The sequence below is a fragment of the Lissotriton helveticus genome, chromosome 3_2 (genome assembly GCF_964261635.1).
Source record: "Lissotriton helveticus chromosome 3_2, aLisHel1.1, whole genome shotgun sequence".
Lineage (NCBI taxonomy): Eukaryota > Metazoa > Chordata > Amphibia > Caudata > Salamandridae > Lissotriton > Lissotriton helveticus.
In genome coordinates, this window is record NC_136062.1 from 27,449,013 (window position 1) to 27,463,664 (window position 14,652).

At 44.0% G+C, this 14,652-nt stretch overlaps 1 protein-coding gene and 1 long non-coding RNA gene across 2 annotated transcripts in view; one reads left to right on the forward strand and one right to left on the reverse strand.

The window, feature by feature from the left end:
- The window catches only part of LOC144826435 (transient receptor potential cation channel subfamily M member 7-like), a 2,236,140-nt gene that overhangs the window by 1,077,015 nt on the left and 1,144,473 nt on the right, over positions 1-14,652 (reverse strand). The window contains exon 22 of the mRNA XM_078684762.1: positions 11,860-12,034. Coding sequence (XP_078540888.1) covers positions 11,860-12,034 — 175 coding nt within the window. The remainder of the gene's footprint in view (positions 1-11,859; positions 12,035-14,652) is intronic.
- Positions 1-14,652, forward strand: part of LOC144826437 (uncharacterized) — an 871,719-nt gene that overhangs the window by 226,827 nt on the left and 630,240 nt on the right. The window lies entirely within an intron of this gene.

Sequence of the window (14,652 nt, forward strand, 5' to 3'; positions counted from 1 at the left end):
CAATCATTGTGTCTTATGTATACTTATTTATATACAACAACTGACACATACACTGCCTTTTATTTTTCTAGTTTGTTGGACATGTACCTTTGAGAAATATATTTGCTCATCACCACACCCAATAAACTGACAAAGTGATGCAGATATTCACACAGTTTAGTCACTATCCACTATGTTTAGTGAGACATTATAAATTGGTCAAGTAAACAGTCAATTACACTGCTACTAAATCCTCCATCCAAATATTTATTTATATATATCCACTCATTCTTCAATGCAAATTGCTATGTATATAATGCATATTTAAATAACGAAGCAAACCACATTCACTGGATGATGTCATCAGTGATGTCATCAGTGATGTCATTTGAGATGTCATCAGTGATGTCACTGACCATGTCATGAATGATCTAATATGTGACATCATCAGCAGTGGATTGTGGGTGCGCGATATATACTTAGTACAACTAACTATATAGGAGCAATTTCAATGGTTTTGTATGAGTAAAATGTCCAGCTAACTATAACACCACTAAAACTTATAGTTTTTTGAGTGAATTTCAAAGGTTTTGTAAAAGCTAATTCCTAACTATATAACTCCTGAAACCTATGGTTTTTTCAGTGAATTTCAAAGGTTTTTTTAAGTGCTAATTCCTAACTATATAAGGCCTGAAACCTATGGTTTTTTCAGTGAATTTCAAAGGTTTTTTTAAATGCTAATTCCTAACTATATAAGGCCTGAAACCTATGGTTTTTTCGGTAAATTTCAAAGGTTTTTTAAATGCTAATTCCTAACTATATAAGGCCTGAAACCTATGGTTTTTTCAGTGAATTTCAAAGGTTTTTTAAATGCTAATTCAATTAGCGGATAACGTTTAAATATATTAATATCCTAGTGGGACCACCTGAGCAGCCCTAGGGGGTCAGGGTGTTTCTACCCTGCCCCCTTTTTGTGTTCTACACGTTTGTTTTTCTGCTTTCTTGTGCCTAATTCCTAACTATATAAGGCCTGAAACCTATGTTTTTTTCAGTGAATTTGCAAGGTTTTTTAAATGCTAATTCCTAACTATATAAGGCCTGAAACCTATGTTTTTTTCACTGAATTTGCAAGGTTTTATAAATGCTAATTCCTAACTATATAAGGCCTGAAACCTATGTTTTTTTCAGTGAATTTGCAAGGTTTTTTTAAATGCTAATTCGTAACTATATAAGGCCTGAAACCTATGGTTTTTTCAGTGACTTTCAAAGGATTTTTAAATGCTAATTCCTAACTATATAAGGCCTGAAAAACCTATGTTTGTTTCAGTGAATTTCAAAGTTTTTTTTAATGCTAATTCCTAACTATATAAGACCTGAAAGCCCACCAGGAATCTCCAGTATGCACCGGGGGACTGCATTGCAGAGAGGTGTAATTAAGCCACGGCCCTTTTTACACCTCTCTGCAACGCAGCCCCCGTGCATGTTTGAAGAGGGGGAACTCATTCCCCCTGCATACTGGGGGCCCCTGGGGGCCAACTAGCCCACCTGGAACCTCCAGTATGCGCCAGGGGGCTGCATTGCAGAGGTGTAATGAGGCTATGCCCCTTGTTACACCTCTCTGCAACGCAGCCGCCTGGCGCGTTTGCAGAGGGGGAACTAATTCCCCTTGCATAATGGGGGTCCCTGGGGGCCAACTAGCCCACCAGGAGCCTCCAGTATGCGCCAGATGGCTGCATTGCATAGAGGTGTAATGAGGCCACACCCTTTTTTACACCTCTCTGCAACGCAGCCCCCGTGCCTGTTTGAAGAGGGAGAACTAATTCCCCTTGCATACTGGGTGCCCCTGGCAGCCATCTTGTGCCTTGTTAGAACCAAGGCACAAGAAAGCAGTGACACAAAGGTGTGAAACTCGCAAAGGGGCCAGAGTAGAAACACCCTGACCCCCTAGGCCTGATCAGGGGGTCCCACAAGGACCCCCAAGGCAAAAAATATATATATATATATTTTTTTTTTAAAGTCACGGGGTACAAAAAAACAATAAAAAAAATAAAACAACAATAAGAATAAAAAAACAGTTCTTTTCAGAACTACTTCCAATTTATATAAAAATGCTACATTTTTAAAAAACTCTGTCTTTCTTTTTTTCTCCAGGGTACGCGTACCGGTACGTGTACCGATACGTGTACCGGGGCGCGCACCCCCTCAAAAAAATGAAAAAAATAATGAGTGTGTGTGTGTGTGGTGTGTGTGTGGGGGAGGGTGGGTGTGGGGTGTGTGTGTGGGGGGGTATGTGTGTGGGGTGTGTGTGTGTAGGATGTGTGGGTGTGTGTGGGGTGTGGGGTGTGTGTGTGGGTGTGTGTGTGGGTGTGTGTGGGGGTGTGTGTGGGGGTGGGGAATGTGTGTGGGTGTGTGTGTGTGTGTGTGTGTGAGGTGTGTGTGTGAGGTGTGTGTGTGTGTGGGGGGGGGGTGAGGTGTGTGTGGGGGATGTGTGGGGTGTGTCTGTGAGGTGTGTGTGTGGGGGGGGGGAGTGAGGTGTATGTGGGGTGTGTGAGTGTAGGTGGGGGTGTATGGTGTGTGTGTGGGTGTGGTTGTGTGGGGTGTTTGGGTGTGGGTGGAGGTGTGGGTGTATGAGGTATGGTGGGGGTGTGTGTGGGGGGGTGGGTGTGGGGTGTGTGTGTGTGTGGGGGGGTATGTATGTGGGGCACTCCCTCAAAAAAAGAAAACAAATAATGAGTGTGTGTGTGGTGTGTGTGTGTGGGGGGGTGGGTGTGGGGTGTGTGTGGGGGGGTATGTGTGTGGGGTGTGTGTGGGGGGGTATGTGTGTGGGGTGTGTGTGTGTAGGATGTGTGTGTGTGGGTGTGTGTGTGTGGGGTGTGGGTGTGTCTGTGTGAGAGGAGTGTGTGTGTGGGTGGGTGTGTCTGTGTGTGTGTGTGTGAGGTGTGTGTGGTGTGTGTGTGTGTGTGGGAGGTGTGTGTGTGAGGTGTGTGTCAGAGGTGTGTGTCAGAGGTGTGTGTGTGTGTGGGGGAGGGGTGAGGTGTGTGTGGAGGATGTGTGGGGTGTGTCTGTGAGGTGTGTGTGTGTGTGGGGGGGGAGTGAGGTGTGTGTGGGTAGGGGTGTGTGGGAGTAGGTGGGGGTGTGGGTGTGTAAGGTGTGTGTGTGGGTGTGTGGGGTGTTTGGGTGTGGGTGGAGGTGTGGGTGTGTGAGGTATGTGTGGGGGGTGTGTGGGGGAGGGGTGGGTGTGGGGTGTGTGTATGTGGGGGTATGTGTGTGGGGTGTGTGTGTGTATGAGTAAAATGTTCAGCTAACTATAACTGGTGTCAAACCTATGGTTTTCTCAGAGAATTTCATAGGTTTTTTAAATGCTAATTCCTAACTATAACTGGTGTGAAACCTCTAGTGCGCGAGCTGCATTCTGATTGGCTGCCAATGTCTGTCAACACTCCAAAACAGAAACTGTTGGCAGCCATCTTGTGCCTCGGTAGACTGAGGCACAGGAAAGCAGAAAAAAAAACGTGCAGAACTCAAAAAGGGGGCAGGGTAGAAGCATCCTGACCCCCTAGGCCTGCTCAGGGGGTCCCACAAGGACCCCCAAGGCACAAAAAAAAAGGCCTAGGGTGTCAGGATGCTTCTACCCTGCCCCCTTTTTGAGTTCTACACGTTTGTTTTTCTGCTTTCCTGTGCCTCAGTCTACCGAGGCACAAGATGGCTGCCAACAGTTTCTGTTTTGGAGTGTTGACAGACATTGGCAGCCAATCAGAATGCAGCTCGCGCACTAGAGGTACGCGTACCGTACGCGCACCGTAAGCGTACCGGTAAGCTCACGGGTAAGCTGCTATAGATATATAAAATTTTTTTAACCTAAATTACTCAAAATCCTCTGGAGCACATATCTTGAGACATAGCAAAGGCACATCGGGCTACCAGTCCCTACAATTTTGCCAAGTTTGGTGAAAATCCATTCAGCCGTTCGAGCTAAAAGTGCGACCGATCGCCCTATGGAAATTAACATGGGGAAAACACGTTTTGGGACCCCCCTTTTATCTCGGCCCCCGCTTGACGAATCCCCCCCAAACTTTCAGGGAAGGAGCGGAGAGCCGCGAGGCAAAGTTGCTGAAATATTCAGGCAGATTCCTCAACCGGCGCCAAAGTTATTCCCAATAGAATGTTGCGATTTCCCTATGGAAAACAATCCTAACTATATATACCTAATGGCGACCGTCAGTAGGTAATATATATATATATATATATATATCTGGGTAATCAACCATAGCTTTATACTTTGTGACTTCCTATAGAGCTAGGTGTACCTTGTTAAACTTAAAGATCATTTCCATCACCATGGTAGGATCCCCTTTCTTCCCCAAAAACAGTCAGCTTGCACAACTGATCAGCCTTTTTGTTGCATCAGATTTCCCAGTCTGGGAAGTAATTAGATATGTCCCTCGAGCTGGTATTTCTTAGTGCACCATGGTCTACACGCCACAGCAGCCCCAATCCTGAATTTAAACATCTGCACCACTTTCCCCAAAGCAGTCTTAACCCCTTCGACGCTCATGACGAGCTGGGCTCGTCATGGCGTAGCCTCCTCGCACGCTCATGACGAGCCCAGCTCGTCACGTAAAGTGCGCTTTCGCAAAACCCAGCGTACGGGCGGAATTCCGCCCGCACGCATGCGGTTAAGATCAAACTATAAGCAAACCAATGATTAGCAAAATACACAGCAAGTATGCGCTATTATAGGCTCTTGATCAGGCACTTCTTCATCTGTTAGGATTTAAGAGTTGTTTTTTGTTGGAGGCTGTGGTTTCTACCTTTTCCCATTTAGGCTCCATCTTGTTTTTTTCTAGGTGCCATATATTTTGTTTTTTACATGAATGTTAAATCTAACAGTGTCCAACATCATAGCACCGCCGATCTTTAGATACAATTACACCGGTTATACTCTTACTTAGAGGTATATAGAGCCACTTTGGCGTTTCCGCATGACCGTGATCACGTGGTCATGCAGTAATCCAATTAGAGTATAGGATATAAGCTAGTAAATGGCTTAGTCTCTTAGCAAGATCTTGATTGGCGAAAGATCGAGTCACACTTCAACTTCCATACCGTAAGTGTTTACGGGGACGGTGCTTGGCATTTTAACAAGTTTGAGACTTCTGGTTAGATTAGCGTTTTTGATTATTTTTGGACAGGAGAGAGATAAGTATCTAGAAGATACGCTAGTGTTGTCACCCTCCAAGCCTTTAGTCAGTGTAGGGATAAGGGGCAAAGATTTCGGAATTTGTCGGTTAATATAAATTTACTGACCGCTTAAAGTCTTGACTTGTTAAGCACTCAGTTTACATGGGCACATGTATTTACTCATGGATTTTTAGTACTCACCATGTAACTACCAGTATAAACATAATGGATATTATATGTTTTTTATGTATATAAGAATGCAAAAGTGGCCGGCTCAAATATCCTTGTTTTTTCAGTTTTTTTCTTGCACACAGACCCCTGAGGAAGGGTCCCATATGACCCGAAATGCATAGGGTATATGTGGAATTATGAAGTGATATGGATTACAAATGAATAGACTGATATTGATGAAGAATGAAATTGGAAAAGAAATGACAAACACTTATATGTTTGAAATGAAATTCTCGTATGAATAATTCACTGAATATAGAAAACAATTGAGGAAGACCAGATGGTCGAAGAATAATTGTGCACACCACCGCTAAAGGTGGAACCCTCCACCTTTTCAAGGAAGTAATTACGTATAGTGTTTCCAGACAAAACACTTGGCAGGAGTTGCACAGAAATTACAACGGATTTAACACTTTGAAATAGTGAACATAGAGTGCACTGACGGACCTTCTAAACATTTATCCATGTTTGCCAAGGTTGTAGAAATTTTTGCTTTCAAATTCTGCAGTTGTTGTGACACAGTTTCAGATATTTTCTGTTCATGGGCGTAGGAAGTGTGGGGGACGTGAGGAATATATCCCCCCAGATTTTTGAGGGGGGGACACGGGGGACAAGGGTGGGGGGACGAGGGGACAAAAGAATTTCCCTTCTCCCTTCTGTTATTCGCCAGGCCATTAGCACGCGAATGCGCTACCTAATGGCCCTGTACTTGACCTGTGACCTCACCTGCCGGCGGTCACAGAGGCCACCCGCGCTCTGCCCTTTGTTATTCTGCAGTAAGGCTTGGCCAGTCTGGGACAGGCAGAGAAGGAAAAAAAACTTGTCTCTTTTCCGTCATGCCCAGAGAAGGCAAGGACAGTGTCCGCTTCTCCTGCTCTGCCTCTGGCAGCTGCCCTCATCCCCTCTCTCTCTCTTTATTCCTCCATCTCTTTCTGTCTCTGTCTCACTTATCCTTAAGTGCTGATTTCAAAAGACAGCTGTTACATACTCTCTCTTGCCTCTCCTTTTCTTTATTTGTTCCCCTGTGAAATGGATCCAAAAACGAGCAGAACACTGTGGCTGGAAATGTCCTAATGTTCTGACAGGGTTCTATTCCAAAGTACAACCTCGGGACGGAGAGAAATAAAAATAATTAAATAACCATATAAAGCAATACAGAGTGGTCAGCAGACAGGCCAGATTGTTATTTACACCCATGCACCCTAGTGCTGCTTTACAGAGTTTTCCAGTGAAGTGCTACTTTCTTTTTATCTTCTTTCTTTGAACAACATTGTTTTCCCAGGGGGGGGGTAGGGGGGGGGGGAAGTGCACCATTCATAAAGGCACTGCAATACCTGGTTGAGGGGTGGAGTGTAAAACGTTTAATATGATCATTTTCAACTGTTTTAATTATTTTAGCCTATAAAATGTGTACCGCATCTTTGTGTTAAGGGATATGGTCTTTTTTTAAACCAAACTGCTTACATTTTGTAAGGATATAAGCAATGGACATTGAAATGGGTCACTTCCTGGTCCTGTAGTCATGTCCTGAACTTTTCAGGTAAAATCACTTACTGATTTCTGAATAATGAGTTTAAAACCATTAAGGTAACCATGTTGTTCCTGCTTACATTTCACATGCGTTGCTCATCCTTGCATTCAGAGTTTGCTTTTTACAGGGTGTCGTTACTTTTTTTCAGGCAGCATTTTACTCTTGTCTAATGCATAATTTGAATTGAGTCTCAGCACAATTGGGTTGTAGCTGAAGGCAGTGCCAGTTTCTCCCAGTGGGACAGTATGGTGTTCAGTGTGGGAGAGGATGTGGCACTCTGGCCAGTGCTGCCAAATTTGGAACTGGAGCACCATTTTCAGCCTTCATGACCAGTCCACCAGACCACACTCCTGACAGAGCTCATTCCGATGCTACTCCTTAGAAGGCCCAATAGACATTAGAAGCCCTGGTGCCTTAGCACCAGCAGGTGGACCCTAAAGGTGGAAAGTGTGAGTTAACCTTGAAGGCCTTTCCATCACAATCCATGCAGTTCACCTCCAGTCTTGCGGGCAGGCATACGAAGAAGCACACACTAGAGCGACAGGGACTCTGTCACTGAGGTCACAAGACCCTTGAGGCCAGTCCACCTCGCCCATTGGTACCTCCATTGGACTTTTTCAGCACTAGTAGTGCAACTTACCAGGGGTTGGTAATGTTGGATTTGCATGCACATGAAACTTAGGGGGTGATTATAATGGTGGTGGGATTGCCACATCACCGCGTCGTTGACAGTCCCACCGCCATTGATGACATCATCTCTGCCCGCCATATTACAATGGCGGGCGGTTCCCTGGCAGTCGAAGAGACCGATCGCCACGCACCTTTCTCCCTTCCATAGGGAAGGGAGAAGGCTGGGATCCTTGTGTCTTGCAGAAAGGAGAGAAAAGGGTGTATCTGCTCTTCAGGAAGGATATACAATGCAGAAAGGCCAGAATAGCCACTCTGGCATTTCCTTTGTGGGCTGCAAGCTAATGATGCTTAATTTAAGTTGGTGTCTGCAGGTGAGGCGTAACTGTATTCGTTGTTAGAGACCGGTACATTATTTAAACCATCAGACTGTAAAACCGAACAAGAGAAAGGCATCAAGAGTTGTTGGCAGAAGGAGGAAGGAAAATATGGAAAACAGAGAAAAAGGAGAAAGCAAAGATGAGAAAGAACCTGGAAGAGTGAGATAATGTGGAGGGAGAGTATGTTGGTGGGTAAAGGAGGCAGGAGATTAAATCAGATAGACAGGCTTGGTATTCAACAACCCAGCTCCGCCACGAATTCCCTCACTACCACCCTTTAATAGTGCTGCTCAAGTCTCCATAACCACTCTCTCAGATGCATTTAATTAGTTATATAGCGCCACTCATACCAGTGCAGGGTGTCAGCACTTTACATCATTCACACTACACAGAGGCAGTCAATCATAGGTGTGTAAATCTGTGTATAGGAAATGTTAAATAAAACTACAGGGTGTAGGAGTCACATGTCATCCATACTTGTAGACAGTATTGTTTAAGAGTGCTTGGTCTGGATGTTGGAAAGTGGGTTAAGAGTAGGGGCAAATGTATATCTGTCCCCGGCAATAAGGACACTACCTCAATATATAGCTCCGTACCGGTCTTTGAAAATTATTCTCATGCTCAACCCTTGGTAGCTTGGCTGTGAGCAGGTATGTAAAGCATTTGAAAACACCAATTCAGTAAATAATTAAGACAACACACAATAAAAATCCAACACCAATTTATAAAAATACGAAATATTTTTCTCTTTAAAATGAAAAAAATCCAAGGTAGGGAACCTACACTGACTTTTTTAAAATTTAGCACGATATAGCACATAGAAACGTATATCCCCACATGGTACATCTAGTCACGCTAGACCTGCTCAAAGTCAAAGTTTCAGGCCGACCACGATGAAGCCCTGCGGGGCTACTCCTTGCGTTAGGTGTTGGTCAAAGTTTTTACCTTCTGACTTAGCAACTTTTCTGGAGCTTTTATTCATGGGGTCCGTCGAAGCTCTCAGTCAGCTCTGATTTGGTGAGGGTTCGCCGTCTTGCCTTGCAACGAACTCCCGGTCAAACTTATGGAAGTCCAACCTCCGGAGCTTTCCAGCGGTACGAGCTAGGGATGCAGTCTGGCACACAGTTGATGCTGGGTGGCTTGGCTCTCTTGGGTGGCCCTGGTCACCTTTTCTAAGTTCGGAATTAGAAATGTTTGCAGAGCTTTTTCTTGCAGGGTCCCTCAATGCTTTACACTAGGCCGGATTCGGTGAGGGTTCACCAGCTTGGGTTTCCGCCTACGCCCGATCAAACTCTGGAAGTCGGACCGCTGGAGCTTTTCAGAGGGTGGAACCTGGACGGCAGGACAACTCATGGTTGATGGTTGTCGGCTTGGCTGGCCAGAGTGAGTCGGTCCACTTATGGAGCTTTTTACCAAAGTTGCTCCAAACTTCTCCAAACCTCTGGAACTTCTTCCTGAAGTTTTCCAAAGGGTCTCAAAGTGTCTAAAACGTACTCGAAGGGTCTGGAATCTCCAAGATGGTCCTTGAAATGGACTTCAGTTCCCACAATCCACTTGGACAAAACCCTTTCAAATTCACTGGTAGTTCTCCAGGCTGGGGATTCTTGGTAGTGGTGGTCCAGGTGTGCTCTGTTACCCTTCGGCTTGCAGGGAGTCCACTCTTTAGTCCTTTTGAAGCACGGTAGTCCATAGGACTGTAATTCCAGATTGTGCAATAGGCACAATCTTCAATCCAGGGCCTGGTTGGTTCAAATCAAACTCCTCAGCAGGGACCCTTCTTCTCCCAAGTTTGAAGCAGCATCATCTGAGAGGCGTTGTCCCTTTCAGATACTTATTCGAAGTTCTTTGGGTCAAGAAGGAGGACACTCCTGTCCAATGAGGTGCAGGGCAATGCTCCAGGGTATGACCACATGCTCTAAAGTGTGGCATTACTTTCCCAAATAGAGCACAATTTCTCCAAAATTCATCGTGGATGATTTTCCAGCAGAGGGAGCAGAACTAACTACACCAGCCTACAGGATGGCTTCATCTACCTAGGTCCACGCCCCTTACATCTGGGAATTCCTCCTTAATACCCCCATCCGGCTGTGGGAGAGGTGTAAATGAAAGTGATTATTCCAGCTTGTCTCCTTCTCTTGAAGAGCATTGTTTACTACCCCTCCCCCTGGCTCTGGCATTCCTATGCCCAGCAACCTCTACTCCCAGACTGGCCTCCTAACTCCAGGGGTCATTTATCACCTCTTCAAACAGCCAGTCCACTCCACTTACCTCTGACCAATCAAAGCAGGGCACTAGAGGGCTGAATTGTGGCTTGCAGATAAGAAAGTCTTATAACTTCTTGTCTGTACATTTTAGAATAAAATCAACAATACCACATTGTTGCATTTATCATTAACATTCTTCTGAGTCCTTTCCTTTCTCCAGTTATTAATTAATAACCTCTTGCAATGTTAACCTAAGGGCTGGGGATCTGCAATGGAAAAATGAACTGGCCAATTTCTCCAATACCAGGGCCTATATAAGGATCCTCCTTATACCTACGGGACCCCCCCCCACTCCTAGAATACTTAAGAAAGACTTTAGGGGTTCTGATTATATGACAATATTGCAGATCCTCACTTCACAGTGCCCGTAGCACAAAAGCCGATTTTGGGAAGCACTTTACTACAATGTAGGCAGTGAAATGTGCAATTTCACTATACCCAGGGCATATAACACTCATTGTATAAGGGTCCTCCTTGTAGATACCCGACCTCTCACCTCTAGGACACCTAGGGGCACCCCTGGGGATACATTGTAGTTTATCAATTTGTAAGTGCCCCAAAACAAAAAGTCAAGATTGAGCACAATTTGCATTTTAAAAGCAGTCCTCCAACACGGGCCTGCTTTTAAACTGACCTCAGGCTACAGCAGTGCACATATGCAAGTGCAGGAAGGGCTGCTGGCCTCTAAACCACTATGCCCTAATATATACTAGGGACTTCAAGGTAGTTACAATCCCCATGCCCTATTATGTACTAGGGCCGTATAGGAGAGGTCATGTCAATCATGGAGGTACTCTAACCCATTGTGCACCCTAGTGTATGTAGGTGTTTTTACTGTATTTGTAAGTGTTTCTTTCAACATAGCACTGGCCCTGGGCCTGGTTAGGCAGAGGCCAGGGTCAGAGTGAGGTACCACCAGTACCAGTCAGCAAAAAGTTGGGGATTACCCAGGGCACAGATGGCTTTGCAACACTAGAGAAGCACAAACCTAGAATTTAAAACATAACACCATGGTTGGGGGTTCTCCAATAATCAGAATTGATTTCCATCCTAATGAACCCATTTTCCAACCTTAGGATAACGAAAGACTGGGCAAAAATCATAACGTTCTAATCTATACCTTGCAGTTTTCATGCAGCTCTTTGATGACGGTTAATAGCTCACTGTTCAATGTTAGGATTTTTCCAGTTATTCGGCATCGCACGAGATCAAATATATCAGCTTGAAGAGAGGGTTAACTACAAATGTCAATCACTGGATTAGTGTAGCTGCATTCCACTGAAAAATCTGAGTTTACCTGGTACTCCTCAGAGGATGGCAGCTCATTAATCTTAAGAAGCAGATGCAGATGTAGAGCACAGATCCCAACGAGACTGCTCCTGTGTTGGTATCACAATTTTTCTGGCTACTTTTCCACTAAATAATGGCCTAATAATTTCAGCTTCTCTTTTTAAGCTTAGCTATGCTCTGCAAGTCCGAGTAGAAGAACTTCTTGTCCATTTAAGAAGCCCATTACAAGGAGTAGTGAAGTGTAGATAAAAGATGGAAAGCATGCATGGCACATATACCAGTTAAATAGCAACAGTAAATTAATCAGGAAAAACACATTAGGTTCTACACAAGATAATTAGCCTGCAAAATTCAAAACATATATTTGTATTCTTACCATCAATTTCATATGCATACACTTCACCGAAGATCATCCAGTATGGCTGGAAAACAATATCCCTGGCTAAAGCCCATGATGGTTCCTCATTAGGATACAGAATTGCCTTTCTCGGAACTCCAAAACTCAGGAGTACAACAGCCATTATCACAACAATATAAAACATATTTGATACCTACAAGTGTGTAAATAAAATTACAAAGAAATTAGGTAAAAGTATTCCACAAATATAGGTAATAAAATACATCAATAAAAACAATCAATGCACTTACTGATATACTGATTTGCACTCTGTCACAAGATCAACATTCCATGTCCATCTTACGTCACCTATTGGGTACAATTCTGAACACCCTCATACGATTCATTCTTATTTTCAAAACTGCACATTGACTACATGTTAATGAAATGTACTGTAAAGGAGAACCGGACTGATGAGCTGGAGTAATAAACATTACATTTAAGAAAGCAGCAATTTAGCAATTTTCCATATATTAAGAATGGCGAGGAGTACTTCACTGAAAAGATGTCTACCTGAACATTAATAGGTCTCGGACAAGTAAAAGGTTTTAGCGGCCTCGCCTGGCCTCTTTAAACAATAGATAATGTATACATGAAAATAATATACACAGGGAGTAGTTCTGGGTCAGCAGCTGGTTGATTGAAATGTCATTGGATTTTGGATCACCCCAAAGAAGAGCATATGGTTTAGTGGGCAATGGTTCAGCTGCTGGGGGCAAAGTATCAATCTCAAGCCATAAATCGCTTGCACAATATGTCATGTTTATGCAAAGGAACAAGGAGGTTTTGTGAGCAGCGCAACTGGCACCTCATTCACATGTCATAATTTGCACAACACCCGTTTTTCTTTTCCCCTGATTTTTATTTAGCACAGAACTAGAAGCCTTTGCTGCAAACCGTTTGAGGAAGCAATAACACAATATAAATACATGAGATACAGCTTCAATAAAATGAAGAAGTAAAAACATTACTGATATTGTATAATAGAAGACATTCTTTTTTTTAATTGCTTTAATGCAGCCAGCTTCCAAAGTGATTTAAATTCCTCAAAAGAATGGCTAACTGCAGGATGGTGACTCTGTATACACTATACCAAAGTACGTTCAAGTGGGCACAGAGTCCAGGGAGTCCCCATAAGTATAGCAGAGGCTAAACTAGACAAGTAATAACCTTTCTCTTTGTGGTAGTGTGGGCGAGCAGTTAAGGCTTATCAGGAGGGTGTGTTAAGCATTTATTGTATTCACTCAATCAAGGCTGAGAGCACACACTCAGACACTGAATCCAGATCAACAAAGGTAAGCATAAAAAGGTATACTTATATTATATTTTGTAGAACCAAGCAGGACTTGGCACAGGCTAGTAAGAAATACTTTCAAATACAAAGCTGTACACAGAAATGCAAGTGTGGATTGTATTAGAATCGTTTACCGGTTTGTGCTACTTTTAAAGCAGTTTTAAATACAGTAAGATTTATTTTAATTACACTTGGACTACTTTTCAATTATTTTCAGTACTCGAAGTGATATGTCGCGATATCACACACTAGAGCTTGTCACTTACAGGTAAGTACGACAATTCTTAAGGTAAAGCACAGTTACTTTCTTTTTACACAAAAACTGTCAACAGGCTTTTTAGGAACAAAACTCGCAACATGGGTTCCTATGGGGAAAAGGAATGTCATTGGTTCTCAGGTAAGTAAACGACTTACGAGTTGGAGTTTTGGAGGTTATGACCAAGGTTCCCCAAGGTCCAGTTAGGCACTCAGATTGCACCATCAGCTGTATTGGGGCAGCTGGGTGCAGAGTACAGGGGCCCCAATGTTAGCCAAAGGAGCAAAGGGGGCCTACGGTCAGGGTCTGCTTGCGAGCAGGCCACATGGCTGTGGGAGCAATGCTCCTGGGTTAAGGATCTTCACTGTAGGTGCCAACAATCAGCAAAGAAGCTGCACCACCAGCGGCACAGGAGCAGCCGGGTGCAGAGTGCCAAGGATATGCCGGGGACCCTGTGGATTTCAATGAAGATCTCCTGTTTGGAAAAGAAGCTGCAAACTCGTCATGGAGGCTTCCCAAAGGTGTCCACCGGCTGGAGAGTTACGTTGGGTTGATGGGGGGAAGGGGAGGCGCCTGAACAATGTCGTTGGGTCACCCATATATGTGGGGCATCGTGTGCAGAGGTGTCTATTGGCGTCTGGTCTTTTTACCAGCTGGGGTAGGGGGGACCCTGAAGGATGAGGCTGCAGGCATTGGCTTGAACCTTGAGGGAAGAAAAGAAGTTGCTTACCTGTAACTTTGGTTCTCCAGTATTGTTAACTTTCATAGATTCCCATTGCTTGAATCATTCCCCGTCGTCGAGATGGGAGTCCCCGGTAAATAAAAAAAATACCGTGGAAATAGGTACAAAAAAGAATAAGGCATAGGCCTTATCTAGTTTTGTAGCATATCCACCTCTTTTTGCAAAAGAGACCAAATAAAATGAACAGCCAATCAGAACAGCTTCACCCCATAGAACCTTTCTGAGAGAGCCTCAGATTTTCGCACAATTGTGTAACAGTATAACAGAAGATGCTGAAGGTTGAGCTTTTCCAGGGGAGGAGGGGGCACGCCTGGGAATCTATGAAAGTTACCAAAACTGGAGAACCAAAGTTACAGGTAAGTAACTTGTTTTCTTACTTCAGTATTGGAACTTTCATAGATTCCCATTGCTTGCATCAGAATAGCTAGCAGTCAGAATGCACATTTTGTGTAACAACACAATGTTATAAAATCTTACAAG